We start from the raw sequence: 16,177 nt of genomic DNA, 5'->3' as shown, positions 1-16,177 counted from the left end.
TCTTTCTGAGAAATCATTAGTTGATTTAATTTAATTACTGTTGAATAATTTAAAACATTTTCTTTGCAGACTGTGTTAGAGTTGGACAGAATGGAAATGTCCATGGACGCTGTGAGTACACTCTCTTTACCTTATGTTGAAAGGAATATTTAAAAATTGGCAGAGACTCATCATTAATGTTTCACAATTTCATTTTAAACTTTAAACTTAGTTTCAGAAAAAATTTTATGAAAAAGATTTGTTGGATCAAGAGAAAGAGAGAGAAGAGCTACTTCTTTTGGAAATGGTATGTTTTCACACGCACACACACATACTCTTTTCTGACCAGTATTAACTGTGCTTTGTTATTAAATCTAATCAATAATTTCCTTTAGTTTCATACTACTTTTATTTTCCCTAAATGACTAAAGAAGAATCCTGACCTTTTGAAATATGTTCTTTTATGAATTGTAAGGAAAACTACATTTGAGAGCCTTTAAAAAAAAAACTACCTTATTGAAGTATAATTGCCTTATGATTAACTGCAAATACTTAAAGTGTGCAATTTGGTGAATTTTGACATATAGACATATCCATGAAACCAGAATATAAAATACCAAATGTTGCCATTCCTTCAAAAATTTCCTTGTGCCCCCTTTGTGATTCACATCTTCTACTCTAGTCCCTAGCCACCACTAATCTAGTTTCTGTCACTGTAAATTAGTTTGCATTTTTTAGAATTTATATAAATTGAATCATATGTTAGTACCTTTTTGGGTCATGCTTCTTTCCATCAGCATGATTACTTTGAGATTCATCCATGTTTTTGTGCATATAAAGAGGTCATTCCTTTCTATCTCTGAGTAGTAGTCCATACCGCGGATATACCACAATGTGTTTATCCACATCGTAACGGACATTTGGGTTACTTCTAGCTTGGGAACATTAGTGAAGAAGTCTTTGAGTGGACATAAGTTTTCATTTCTCTTGGGGAAATAACTTAGGAATGGAATGGCTGGATCATATGGTAAACTACACTTAACTTAAAGACTGTTTTACAAAGTGCCTGTGCCGTTTTACATTCCCATTGGCTGTGGTGGAGAGCTTCGGTTACCCCGTATCCTCTCTAATGCTCTAGAGGGTGGGTATGTAATGTTATCTCAAATTGCTTATCCCTGATGCCTAAGGAGGCTGAGCATCTTTTCCTTTGTGTGTTGGCCATCCTTATATCTTAGTCGATGAAGTCTCTTTTCAGATTTTAAATTGGTTTTTGTTTATCTTCTTACTGAGTTGTGAGAGTTCTTTATAAACTCTGAATACAACTCCTTGGTCAGAGATACATTTTATGAATATTTTCTTGGAGTCTGTGCTTAATGGTGTCTTTGGAAGAGAAGAAGTTTTTAGTTTTGATGAAGTCTAACTTATCCTTTTTTTCTTTTAGCATAGTTCATGCTTTTTTGTTCTAAGAATCTTTTGTCTAGCCCCAAATTATAAAGACTTTTTCCTATGTTTTCTTCTAGGAATTTTAGTTTTAGGTTTTACATTTAGGTCTATGATTCATTTCAAGTTAATTTTTATATATGTTTATTTTTTCCATCTCAATGAGCAATTATTCTAATGCCATTTATTGAAAACTTTACTTTCCCCATTGAATTGCCTTAGCACCTTTTTTAAAAAAATCAATTGTCCATATATACATATGCCTGTTTCTTGACTCCCATTCTGTTGCAGTAATTTATAGGTTTATCTTTTTGGCAATTCCAAACTATCTTGATCGCTATAACTTTATAGTAATTCTTAAAATCAGGTAGGGTAACTTTTCCAACTTTTTAAAAAATTGCTTTGGCCAGTAGAGGCCCTTTTCATCTTGAAACAAAGTTTAGAATCAGTTTATCAAATTCTATAAAAAGCCTGCTGGAATTTTAGTTGGGATTGTGTTAATTAGCATTGATCTGTAGGTCAATTTGGAGAATTGCCATCTTAACAATATAAGTCTTCCAAGCCATGAACATTGTCTATCACTTCATTTATTTAGTCTTCTTTACTTAGTTTTGGTAGAGTTAAGTGTAGAGTTCAAGGCAGTCTTTTGTTAGATTTATTTCTAGTATATTACGTGTCTTGGCATTGTAAATGGAAGTGTAATTTAAAGTTTTACTTTCCAGTTTTTTGTTGCTGGAGCTTAAGAATACTATTGATTTTTGTATATTAACCTTGTATTTTGCAAATGTGCTAAGTTTGCTTATTTGTTGTAGAAGTTGGTTTTTAGATTTAATAGGACAGTCTACCCGAGCCATTATGTCATCTTTTAGTACAGTAGGATTACTTCTTCCTGTTCAGTGTTTGTGCCTTTTATTTCTTTCTTTTTGTTGTATTAAAAGGTCCAGGACCTCCAGTATAATAAGAGACCTCTGACTAATAAAAGTGATGCAAGTAGACATCTTTGTCTTTTTACTGATCTTAGGGGGAAGCAGTTCAATCTTTCATCATTAGGTATGGTGTTACCAATAGGTTTAATATAGATGCCATTTATCGCTTCTATTCCTAGTCTGCTGAGAGTTTTTATGAATGATTGTTGAATTTTGTCAGATGCTTTTTCTGCATTTCCTGAAATGATATTTGTTTTTCTACTTTCATTGTGTTAAAACACTGAGTTACATTGATTTTTCAAATGGTAAACCAATTTTATATTTTGGGGTTAAACTCTATTTGGTGATGATATATTGTCCTTTTCTCCTCTGTTGGATGCTTGGCTAATTTATTTAAAGGAATTTTGCCTTTGTATTCATAAATTCATAGTGGAAACTGGTTTATAATTTTTGGGGTCATTTCTTGGGTCTTTTAAATTTGGTATTAGAGTTATTCTGGCCTCATAAAATGAGATGGATAGTATTACCACTTCCTCTATTTTCTGACAAATTTTGTATAAAATTGTTTTTTTTTCCCTTGAGTGTTTGATAGAATTCACTAGTGAAACTCAAAGTTTTCATTTTTGAAAGATTTTGATAATTCATTCAATTACTTTAATAGCTATAAAACTATTCAGATTTTCTTTCCTTTTTGTCAATTTGATAAGTTGCTCCCCCCCCCCCAATTTGTCCATGTCATCTAAGCTGTCCAATTTGTTGGCATATGTTGTTTATAATATTCTTATATTATCCTTCTAATGTATATAGAATCTATGGTGATACCCCCTGTTATATTTTTATCTTAGTGATTGGTGTTTCTCTCTGTCTCTTCGGTCCCCCCCCCTTTTCTTTTGAATTGCTTTTTGGTGTTTTCTCTAGAGATTACAGCAGACATACCTAACCTTTTATAGTCTTCTTATTGTTAATATTGTACCACTTTATTTAACAGTGATACAGAACCCTTTACCTGCTCCATACTGTTCTTTATGTTACACTTGTCATGTGAATTACATCTGCACTGAAAACCCCACCAGTCAGTGTGATAATTTTTGCTTTAAGTTGTCATATGTATCTTGAAGAACTTAAGAGAGTAAACCTGTGTGTTTACTCAGATGTTTACCATTTCCAGTGCTCTTCATTCATTGCTTAGGACCCAAATTTCCCTCTTATTTTTTCCCTTCAGCCTGAAGAACTTTCTTTGGAAGTTCTCGGAGTGCAAGTATTTTGTAACAAATTATCTTCATTTTCCTTTATCTAAAATGTCTTATTTGTGCCTTTCTCTCTAAAGGATATTTTTATTGGATACAGACTTCTGGGTTTACAGTCTTTTTTATACTGTACTTTAAGAAGTGTTTCTGTCTGTGTTGTGGTCTCCATAGCATCTGATAAAATATCTGTTCTCATTTGAATTATTACTCTTCTCTATATAATGTTGTCTCTGGCTACTTCCAAGATTTTTTCTTTTCTTTTTTGTCTTTAGCAGTTTGCTTGTGATGTTTTTAGGCATGATTAGCTTCAAATTTGTTCTGTCTTGGATTTGCTGAGCTTCCTGAATCTGTAAATGTGTATCATTTCCCAAATTTGGGACGGTTTGAGCCATTATTTATTTCAATATATGTTCTGTCCCAGTTTCTCACTCTTATACCTCTGGGTCTCCAATTGCACATATGTTAAATCTTTTGATATTATCCCACAGGTCCATGAGGCTTTGTTCTTTCTTTCTTTCTCTTTTTTTTCCTTAAACTCTGCTACTCAGAGTGAATAATTTCTGTTGATCCATCTTCAGTATCACCAGTTCTTTTCCTGCCCTCTGCATTTGGCTGCTGAGCCTCTCCACTGATTTTAAAATTTCCATTACTCTATTTGTCAGTTCTAAAATTCTGATTTTTTTATATTGTCTATTTTTCTGCAGAGAATTATGCTGTGAGATTAAAAACTTAAATGGAAATCCTCTGAAAAGCAAATTGCATAATTTCAGCAGTCTAAGCCAAAGATTAGAGTTCAGGATTGCCAGTGGTAGAAGATGTAGAGAATAAGCAGATTCTAAAAAATTTTAGGACTTAATGACCTAAACCCAAGACAAAAATCAGAGAATAGCAAAAGATCCACAGATGATCCTGATATTAGAGTTAGCAGACAAGGACTTCAAGACAACTGTGATTAATATGATCAAGATAGTAGAGGAAAAGATGAAGCAGGTAACACTACTGTTAAGCTCACTTAGTGATATTTTTCAGTTTTGCATGTTTTATTTTCAGTTTTAGAATTTTTATTTAATAGTTTTTTATGCAGTCCAGTTCTATGTGGAAAATTTTTTATCTTGTCTATTTTCTCTGCCTTTTTATTTTACATGTGCACTTGAAAAGAATGTATGTTCTCCAGTGTTGATTGTAGTGTTCTGTACATGTCAGTTATGCCATGTTTGTTCAGAACTTGATATGTTTATTGATTTTTCTTGGCTATACTGTTGGGATAAAGAACTCTTTGAGTTTGGGTAACATTTTGTTTCTTGGTCTGGGAGCTGATTATATGGGTGTGTTCACTTCGGGAAAATTTATTGAGCTGTACACTTATATTTGTGCACTTTCTCTATGTGTATTATACTTCAATAGAACATTTAAATAATATCTAAAAGATCATTTCTTTTTCTCTCATTCTTTTAAAAGAAGAACATTATTTTGCCATGTATCAGTCAGAAATTGAAAGGGCCAGTAGTAACACATTTTGCTGATGAGAATTAGTAAATATGTTGTAGAAATTAACGGCTCATCACAACAATGATACTAAACTCATTGTTTTAGTTTGACAAGCCTCCAAGGGCACAATTCTGTAGATGTTAAAAAAAACACAAATCTGAAAGAACTGTGACTTCTTTAGACACTAATTTGGAAAAACAAATTACTTCTGTTACGTATTTTTGTGAACTGTATCTGTACCTCTAAAGCTTAGAGTAATTTCTGATTAGAACAATTTTCTAAATCTAATGCTTACTTTTAATGCTAAGATACTGTTTTATTAATAGGAACAATTAGAAAAAGAAAAGCAACAAAATGATGGGAGGCCCATGAGTGACAAAACCTTTGAAAAGAAACGTAAGTAGTTTTCGCATGTCTTTATCACCAAGGTACCCAACTGATGTTGCATCCTAGCATGCTGAGAGACCGTGCTTAGTTTTTAATTTAATATGAAAAATCACTTCACTTTCTTTCATTTATCAAAGTTGTTTTCAAAAATTGGCTGCTAACTGTGATATAGATTTAGGAGTACATGAATAAATGGTGAGGATCAATGTGGAGGTTCAGATCCTTCTAAGGAAAGTTTGAAGTTTGGTAACAGCAATAAGATTGTGAAATTGATCACTGAATAACTAAGATTGAAATATTTAAATATATGAAAAGTAAGATTTGGAAAAGAGTGTTGCTTCACTAGGGATAGTGATTCATATTCTCTGCGTTGCCTTGTATGTGTATCGGGATTAATAAGAACTCAGAGGAAATTATAGCACTTAAATCAGAGTTTGTTTTAGGTAGAGACACCAAGACACCAACAACTCTGCCCAAGAACATCCCCATTTCTGTCCCCGGACCCACTTCTGGCACCCAATCCACAAGTAAGAAACTTGTTTTTGTGTCTCCTTTTTTCCTTTCCTAAACAATAATTAACAGGGAAGTCACTCCATGAGCTGAGATATATTATTTGAAGGCACCTTTTGCCTTTTACTGTTAGTTGTTTTGATGGTTCTTAATGGGAAGTAGGGGTAAGAGATACACCAGTCAGGTCAAGCTAAGGAAAGGAAGCTACACCTGTCAGTGTTTTACTGAAAATTGTGGGAGTTGGAGAGGAAATGGGGTTGGGGCAGCTAAGGATGAACTGATGAACTAAACAATTGCATTTTCCTTTTGCTTGTTACCCTAGGCAAAGAAATCAAGAAATCCAAATTGATTCGAAGCCAGTCTTTTAATAATCAAGCTTTTCATGCAAAATATGGCAACTTAGACAAGTGTGCTGGGTATGATCTGTCAGCTACTCACATTTTGACTTAATTTTTATTTTATTTTTTTATTAATTTTTATTGGAGTATAGTTGCTTTACAATGTTGTGTTAGTTTCTGCTGTACAGCAAAGTGAATCAGTTATATGTATACATATATCCCCTCTTTTTTAGATTTCCTTCCCATTTAAGTCACCACAGAGCACTGAGTAGAGTTCCCTGTGCTATACAGTAGGTTCTCGTTAGTTATCTATTTTATACATAGTAGTGTGTTTATGTCAATCCCAATCTCCCAATTCATTCTGACCTTTCTTCCCCCTTGGTATCCATAAGTTTGTTCTCTACATCTGTGTCTCTATTTCTGCTTTGCAAATAAGTTCATCTGTACCATTTTTCTAGATTCCACATATAAGTGATATTATACAATGTTCCTTTTTCTATTTCTGACTTACTTCACTCTGTATGACAGTCTGTAGGTCTATCCACGTCTCTGCAAATGGCACTATTTCATTCCTTTTTATGGCTGAATAATATTCCCTTGTATATATGAACCACATCTTCTTTATCTATTCCTCTGTTGATGGACATTTAGGTTGCTTCCATGTCCTGACTGTTGTAAATAGTGCTGCAATGAACATTGGTGTGCATGTGTCTTTTTGAATTATGGTTTTCTCTGGGTATATGCCCAGTAGTGGGATTGCTGGGTCATATGGTAATTCTATTTTTAGTTTTTTGAGGAACCTCCATAGTGTTCTCCATAGTGGCTGTACCAATTTACATTCCCACCAACAGTGTAGGAGGGTTCCGTTTTCTCCACATCCTCTCCAGCATTTTTGTTTGTAGATTTTTTGATGATGGCCATTCGGACTGGTGTGAGGTGATACCTCATTGTAGTTTTGACTTGCATCTCTCTAATAATTAGTGGCGTTGAGCACCTTTTCATGTGTTTCTTGGACATCTGTATGTCTGCTTTGGAGAAATGTCTATTTAGGTCTTCTGCCCATTCTTTCATTGGGTTGTTTTTTTTTTTTGATATTGAGCTGCATGAGCTGTTTGTATATTTTGGAGATTAATCCCTTGTCAGTTGCTTTGTTTGAAAATACTTTATCCCATTCTGAGCGTTGTCTTTTCGTTTTGTTTATGGTTTCCTTTGCTGTGCAAAAACTTTTAAGTTTAATTAGGTCCCACTTGTTTATTTTTGTTTTTATTTTCATACTCTAGGAGGTGGGTCAAAAAAGATCTTTCTGAGATTTATGTCAGAGTGTTCTGCCTATGTTTTCCTCTAAGAGTTTTATAGTGTCTGGCCTTACATTTAGGTCTTTAATCCATTTTGAGTTTATTTTTGTGTGTGGTGTTAGGGAGTGTTCTAATTTTATTCTTTTACATGTAGCTGTCCAGTTTTCCCAGCACCACTTACTGAAGAGACTGTCTTTTCTCTATTGTATATTCTTGCCTCCTTTGTCATGGATTAGGTGACCATAGGTGTGTGGGTTTATCTCTGGGCTTTGTATCCTGTTCCATTGATTTATTTTTCTGTTTTTGTGCCAGTACCATACGGTCTTGATGAATGTAGCTTTGTAGTATAGTCTGAAGTCAGGGAGCCTGATTCTTCCAGCTGTTTTTCGTTCTCAAGATTGCTTTGGCTATTCAGGATCTTTTGTGTTTCCATACAAATTGTAAAATTTTTTGTTCTAATTCTGTGAACAGTGCCATTGGTAATTTGATAGGGAGTACATTGAATCTGTAGATTGCTTTGGGTAGTATAATCATTTTCACAGTATTGATTCTTCCAGTCCAAGAACATGGTATGTTTCTCCATCTGTTTGTGTCGTCTTTGACTTCTTTCATCAGTATCCTATAGTTTTCTGAGTACAAGCCTTTTGTCTCCTTAGGTAGGTTTATTCCTAGGTATTTTATTCTTTTGTTGTAATGGTAAATAGGATTGTTTCCTTAATATCTCTTTCTGATTTTTCGTTCTTAGTGTATAGGAATGCAAGAGATTTCTTTGTATTAATTTTGTATCCTGCAACTTTACCAAATTCATTGGTAAACTCTACTAGTTTTCTGATGGCTTCTATGTATAGTATCATGTCATCTGCAAACAGTGACAGTTTTACTTCTTTTCCAATTTGGATTCCTTTTATTCCTTTTTCTTCTCTGATTGCCATGGCTAGGACTTCCAAAACTATGTTGAATAATAATGGCAAGAGTGGACATCCTTGTCTTGTTCCTGAACTTAAAGGAAATACTTTCAGTTTTTCACCATTGAGAATGATGTTTGCTGTGGATTTGTTTTTTGGCCTTTATTATGTTGAGGTAGGTTCCTTCTATGCCCACTTTCTGGAGAGTTTTTATCATAAATGGGTGTTGAATTTTGTCAAAAGCTTTTTCTGCATCTATTGGGATGATCATATGGTTTTTATTCTTCAATTTGTTAATATAGTATATCACATTGATTGATTTGCATATATTGAAGAATCCTAGTATCTCTGGGATAAGTCCCACTTGATCATGGCGTATGATCCTTTTAATGTGTTGTTGGATTCTGTTTGCTAGTATTTTGTTGAGGATTTTTGTGTCCGTGTTCCTCAGTGATATTGGCCTCTAATTTTCTTTTTTCGTGATATCTTTGTCTGGTTTTGGTGTCAGGGTGATGGTGGCCTCATAGAATGAGCTTGGGAGTGTTCCTTCCTCTGCAATTTTTTGGAAGAGTTTGAGAAGGGGATGGGTGTTAGCTCTTCTCTAAATGCTTGATAGAATTCACCTGTGAAACCATCTGCTCCAGGACTTTTGTTTGTTGGAAGATTTTTAATCACAGTTTCAATTTCATTACTTGTGATTGGTCTGTTCATATTTTCTGTTTCTTACTGGTTCAGTCTTGGAAAGTTATACCTTTCTAAGAATTTGTCCATTTCTTCCAGGTTGTCCATTTTATTGACATATAGTTGCTTGTAGTAGTCTCTTATGATCCTTTGTATTTCTGTGGTGTCAGTTGTAACTTCTCCTTTTTCATTTCTAGTTTTATTGATTTGAGTCCTCTCCCTTTTTTTTCTTGATGAGTCTGGCTAATGGTTTATCAATTTTGTTTATCTTCTCAAAGAACCAGCTTTTAGTTTCATTGATCTTTGCTGTTGTTTTCTTCATTTCTATTTCGTTTACTTCTGCTCTGATCTTTATGATTTTTCTTCTACTAACTTTGGGTTTTGTTTGTTCTTCTTTCTCTAGTTGCTTTACGTGTAAGGTTAGGTTGTTTGAGATTTTTTTTGTTTCTTGAGGTAAGATTGTATTGCTATAAACTTCCCTCTTAGAACTGCTTTTTGTTGTATCCCATAGGTTTTTGGTCGTCATGTTTTCGTTGTCATTTGTTTCTAGGTATTTTTTGATTTCCTCTTTGATTTCTTCAGTTATCCATTGGTTATTTAATAACATATTGTTTAGCTTCTATGTGTTTGTGTTTTTTACAGTTTTTTTCCTGTAATTTATTTCTAATATCATAGCGTTGTGGTCTGAAAAGATGCTTGATATGATTTCAGTTTTCTTAAATTTACTGAGGCTTGATTTGTGACCCAAGATGTGATCTATCCTGGAGAATGTTCCATGTGCACTTGAGAAGAAAGTGTATTCTGCTGCTTTCGGATGGAATGTCCTATAATTATCAATTAAGTTTATCTGGTCTAATGTGTCATTTAAGGCTTGTGTTTCCTTACTAATTTTCTGTCTGGATGATCTGTCCATTGGTATAAATGGGGTGTTAACGTCCCCCACGATTATTGTGTTACTGTTGATTTCCTCTTTTATGGCTGTTAGCGTTTGCCTTATGTATTGAGGTGCTCCTATGTTGGGTGCATAAATATTTACAATTGTTATATCTTCTTCTTGGATTGATCCCTTGATCATTATGTAGTGTCCTTCCTTGTCTCTTGTAACATTCTTTATTTTAAAGTCGATTTTGTCTGATATGAATATTGCTACTCCAGCTTTCTGTTGATTTCCATTTGCATGGAATATCTTTTTCCATCCCCTCACTTTCAGTCTGTATGTGTCCCTAGGTCTGAAGTGGGTCTCTTGTAGACGGCATATATATGGGTCTTGTTCTGACATAATTTTCATTTTATAGTCATACGTCTTTATGTGAAATGTTTACATTATTAAATAAAATCAGGATTAATTTTTAGGTTTTTATAGGTCAGTAATTTCTAAGTTATCTTCTATAAAGATTTCATGTTAAAAAAAAAAAGTAGTCTACGAATTTGCATAAGAAATAGGTATCCTGGAATTCTAGGAAGACTACTGCCCTGATGCTTTATAACAACATCATGGAGTTCGTGTACTGTTTATGCTATATCACCTATGCCACACAACTTCTAAATGGGGATGAACGTGCCCCATTTACTAAATGGATGTGGACACCCGTTTTCTGCTAGTGTTGTCTCTGTCCGTAAAGAAGCCACTGGCCTGTTTCTGTGGTAAAGTGGTGACAACAGAGTTCTCCTGATGGTAGATGAATGCGTAGTCTCCCTTTTGGCCCAGAACACAAAATTATAAACAGTTAAGATTAGGGGAGAATCAGCATAAATTAAATGACCATGAATTTTATATATATTGTACACATATAGTATATAACAGCTGTATATCAAGTGGCAAACAAAGTAATTTTAAGGGAACATAAATGTCTTCAAAACTATTTATCAAAAAAAATAACATGTTACGGGAATAATGTTTTTCTTTTATTATTTTTATCTTTTTATAAAAGATTAAATAAAAAGCTTATTCTAGATTTTCAGCTATGTTTTTGGACATTATTGGTAGATCCTTCTAAAGTTCCTAGCCAATAAGGTGATCTCCAGATGGACAAAAGAGATTAGAACTAAAGATAAGTTATTTCCAGGAAAATTTTATCCATATTACCTGTTTTGGCTGAGCATCAATAGAAAACCTGTTATTTTGATGTAGCAGAAGTTTAAGGAAATGATTTTAAGTTAAAGACAAAGTAATTATTGTGAGGCATGGAATGCAAAAAATAAATGAGAAATAAAAATAGCAAGCATGTTTCATAAGAAGTAGAGGAAAGCATTAAAAAAAAGATTAGGAAAGACCTAGTGCTAGATGACTGGGATTGAAAGAAGCATATTCTTGTATTTTAACTAAATCATGTTCTTTTCTAGTAAAAGTTCTACAGCAGCATATACACCTTCTGTCTCAGGGTTAACAAAGACTTCTGTGATTTCACTAACTGGTAAGTAGAAATCTGAGCTCTTCAAAAAATTGTTAAATTTAATAAAATATGATTTTCCTTAAATGACCCATTTCTTTATTTCTAGATACAGTTTCCCTAAATTTATATCTTTATCAAATAGCAAAGAAATTAAACTTTTCCCTAGCAATTAAGAAGATGCTTAACAATACTATTTTGTTTTCACTGTGTCAAGAGTCAGAGTTCAATATTTGCAAAAGAGGAAAAGGACAACATAAGATAGGTTTTACCATGGTCTGAGGACCTAATGAGGCATAGACTAAAAGTTTTTGCAATAATTTTTAAGGAAGTTAAAAATAACAGGGCTTCACTGTGGATCATATGCTGCTAAACAGTTACAATATTATGTATTTGAAAGTTTATACCAGGGGTAAAGGGCCACATGATAAATATTTTGGGCTCTGTTGGCCAATCGGTTTCTGACACAATTACTCAACTCTGGTGACAGAGTAAAAGCAGCCGTAGACAACACAGAACAAGGAGGTATGGCCTTTATTGGGCACAATATTGTTGTGTCTCAGGGAACAGGGAGGCCTGAGGAGGAGAGAGATGGGGGAATGGCCAGTAAGTGGAGCAATCAGAACAGACACAACATAAATTGATTAAGTTTGCTGTCTTTTTTTTTTTTTTTTTTGACAAGTGTTTTTTTTTTTTTAAAGGGAACTTTATTTTTATTTATTTATTTATGGCTGCGTTGGGTCTTCCTTGCTGTGTGGGCTTTCTTTAGTTGCAGTGAGCGGGGGCTACTCTTCGTTGCAGTGTGCAGGCTTATTGCGGTGGCTTCTCTTGTGGAGCACGGGCTCTAGGCACGCGGGCTTCAGTAGTTGTGGCACATGGGCTTCAGTAGTTGTGACATGCGGGCTTCAGTAGTTGTGGCTCACAGGCTCTAGAGCACAGGCTCAGTAGCTGTGGTGCACGGGCTTAGTTGCTCCGCGGCATGTGGGATCTTCCTGGACCAGGGCTCGAACCTGTGTCCCCTGCATTGGCAGGCGGATTCTTAACCACTGCACCACCAGGGGAGCCCAAGTTTGCCGTCTTATGTGAGTGTGGTTCATGGTGCCCCAAGACAATTGCAATAGTAACATCAAAGATCACTGATCACAGACCACCATAAATATAATAATAATGAAACAGTTGGAAATATTGTAAGAATTATCAAAATCTGACACGAAGACAAGAAGCAAGCAAATGCTGTTGGAAAAATGGTGCTGTTAGACTTGCTGGGCGCAGTGTTGCCACAAACCTTCAATTTATAAAAAACGCATTTTCTGTTCTATCTGCAGTAAAGTGAAGAGTAATAAAACAAGGCAGGCTTGTGTATGATATGCAGATTCTAAAACTTAACATCCAAAGCCTTAAATAAAAGCATGTCTCTCATAAGGGTAAATTATTTATTATTATATTTGAAAAGTATTCTATCTTAAAATTTCAGTATTATTTTGGGGAGAGGGAATAGGTTGAATGAAATATCTCCTAGGTTTCTTGATTAGAAAAATGTGCTCATTACTTATTATTTATTACTTAATGAATTACAGACTGAGGAAAAAGTCACTATACAATTACATATCTGATCTACAAAGAGACAATGGGAGCAAAATGTCTCTTAACAAATGTGTTAAGTGTTCACAGAGAGAAGAGATTTTATTTACTTTTGAGGCTTAAGACGGGCTTCAGGATGATTATCGTTTGAGGTGAACCTGAAGGTACGCTAGGATTTTGACAGGCAGAGATGGGTATGGAATACTGTCCCATGCAGAGGACCTGTCAGAAGCAAAAGCTGACTGTTGTGTCTTCAGGCAGCAACAGCAGGCTGTTTGGCTGTAGCACGGAGAGGGTGGAGGGGGAGTAGTGTTAAATAAAATAAAGGTAAGGTCAAGTGTAGAGCAGAAGATCTAATTGATGCTTTTTACTTAAGGTGAATCCATCCGTCATCAATTGCAGCATTCCAAAGCTATGTGGGCACCACAGACTGGGGGAAATATAAAGGGAATTCTAGTAAGGATTCAGGGAAACACATTGCAATGTATCCATTTTTGGTGGGTATGAAAATTAGTGGAACCCTTTGGAAGCAGTTTGGTCAAGTTCATCAAGAATCCTAGTTTTAAAAAATAGTCTATGCCTCAAAAAATCCCATTTCTAGTGATCTGTCATGAAGTATAAATAAAACACATATAACGAGAAAAAATTTGTCACAGTGTTCCTCCTTGACATGATGTGATGAAGATGCTACTTTACCTTGTCTCATCCTCCCTCAAACCCGGAACCCTAGTCTAATTGTGAGAAAAGCATCAGACAAATTCCAGTAGAGGCACATCCTACAAAATACTTGACCAGTACCCCTAAAAACTGTTAAGGTCATCAAAAGCAAGGAAAGGCTAAGAAACTGTCCCAGCCAAGGAGAGCCTAAGGAGACCTCACAAGTAAGTGTACTGTGGTGCCCTGGATGGGATCCTGAGACAGAAACAGACATTGGGTGAGACTGACAGAATCCAAACACACTGTGGATTTTTGTTAATAATGATGTGTCACCACTGGCTCACTAATTGTACCAAGTATGCTATGTAAATGTAAGGTGTTAATAATAGGGGAACTAGGTGAAAGGGGTAGGTGTGAATTCTTTATACTCTCTTCTCAATTTTTCTGTAAATCTAATACTTCAAAAAATTGTCTATTTAAAGATAACATTTAAAATAACTTCAAAGATTTTAAATGCTCAGGGATAAATTTAACAAAATGTGTGCTAAATGCACACTCAGAACTTCCAAAATGTTGCTGAAAGAAATTAAAGAAGACATAAATAAATGGAAAGCTGTACCATGTTTATGGATTAGAAAACTTAATATTGTTATGATGTCAATACATTTTAAATTGAGCCAGAGATTCAGTGCAATCCTGATAAAAATTTTGACAGTCTTTTTGAAATTTACTGTGTATTCGAATTCATAGAACTGAGTATTTTGGAAAAAAATTAAGTTAGAGAATGTCAATTACCTGATTTCATCATTTACTACTAAAGCTTCAGTACTCAAGACTGTGTGCCCTGCCCTGACATACATAGTCAGCTGAGTTTCAACAAAGGTGATGTGATTGTATTTTTTTAAATGATACTAGAACAGTTGGATATCCGTAAAAAACCCAAAGAACTGAACCTCAATTCGTATCTCACAACTGTACACAAAATTAACTCAAAATGTATTCTAAACTTGAGCATAAAAGCTAAAACTCTGACATTTCTGAAGAAAATATAGAAGGGAGTCTTTGTGATTTTGGAATTGACAAAAGTTTTTCCAAACCATAAAGAAAAAAATTAACATATTGGACTTCATAAAAATTTAAAAGTTTTAGCACTTTGAAATAGAGCATTAAAAAAATGAAAGGCAGGACACAGATTGGGAGAAAATATTCATGTTACATATACCTGACAAAGGACTTGTATCCAGAATATACAAAGATCTTTTTTTTTTTTTTAAGTTGAAGTATAGTTAATTTACAATATTGTGTTAGTTTCAGGTGCACAGCACAGCGATTCAGTTATACATATATTCTTCCTCAGGTCCTCTTTCCTTATAGGTTATTACAAAATACTGAGTATAGTTCCCTATGCTATACAGTAGTTCCTTGTTGGTTATCTATTTTATTATTTATATAGCAGGGTGTATATGTTAATCCCAACCTCCTAATTTATCCCTCCCCCCCTTTTCCCGCCTTTCCCCTTTGGTAACCATAAGTTAGTTTTCTGTGTCTGCGAGTCTCTTTCTACTTTGGAAATAAGTTCATTTGTATCTTTTTTTTTCTTTTTTTTAGATTCCACATATAAGCAATATCATATGATATTTATCTTTCTCTGTCTGGCTTACTTCACTTATTATGATAATCTCTAGGTCCATCCATGTTGCTGCGAATGGCATTATTTTATTCTTTTTTTATGGCTGAGTAATGTTCTATATTCCACCACATCTTCTTTATCCATTCCTCTGTTGATGGACATTTAGGTTGCTTCCATGTCTTGGCTATTGTAAATAGTGCTGCAATGAACATTAGGGTGCCTGTATCTTTTCGAATTATGGTTTCCTCTAGATATATGCCCAGGAGTGGGATTGCAGAATCATATGGTAGTTCTATTTTTAGTTTTAAGAATATACAGAGATCTTTAAAACAAATCAGGCAACTGATTTTGAAATGGGAAAAAATTGGAACATGCACTTCATGAAAGAAGATATACAAATAAGTAAGTAAAAAGATACTTAAGATCAGTAACCATTAAGAAATGCAAATTAAAGCAATGAGAAACCTCCCCCGCCCCCCCCCACACACAAGGAGATACCACTTCACACGCACTAGAATGACTAAAAAGACTCACAATATCAAGTGTGTGTGAGGATGTGGAGTAACTTTCCAGGACTCTCATATGTTGCTGTTGGAAATGCAAAATGGTATAATCACTTTGGACAGCAGTTTGGCAGTTTCTTATGAAGTTAAATATACACTTACTATGTGATTCAGCAGTTCCATTCCAAGACTTTTACTGAAGAGAAATTAAAACATATGT

The 16,177-nt window shown here is 34.5% G+C and overlaps 1 protein-coding gene across 8 annotated transcripts in view; it reads left to right on the top strand.

The window, feature by feature from the left end:
* The window catches only part of PPP4R4 (protein phosphatase 4 regulatory subunit 4), a 116,790-nt gene that overhangs the window by 97,295 nt on the left and 3,318 nt on the right, over nt 1-16,177 (top strand). For 7 of the 8 annotated variants that reach the window (XM_082449191.1, XM_082449190.1, XM_082449197.1 and 4 more), the window contains 6 exons: nt 70-111; nt 212-286; nt 5,407-5,476; nt 5,911-5,994; nt 6,300-6,393; nt 11,540-11,610. In XM_082449191.1, the coding sequence (XP_082305317.1) occupies nt 70-111; nt 212-286; nt 5,407-5,476; nt 5,911-5,994; nt 6,300-6,393; nt 11,540-11,610 (436 nt within the window). The remainder of the gene's footprint in view (nt 1-69; nt 112-211; nt 287-5,406; nt 5,477-5,910; nt 5,995-6,299; nt 6,394-11,539; nt 11,611-16,177) is intronic. The other variant, XM_082449192.1, reaches the window with a different exon arrangement.

The sequence above is a fragment of the Balaenoptera physalus genome (genome assembly GCF_965194825.1).
Source record: "Balaenoptera physalus genome assembly, chromosome: 2".
Lineage (NCBI taxonomy): Eukaryota > Metazoa > Chordata > Mammalia > Artiodactyla > Balaenopteridae > Balaenoptera > Balaenoptera physalus.
This window is presented reverse-complemented; position numbering and strand designations above follow the sequence as displayed.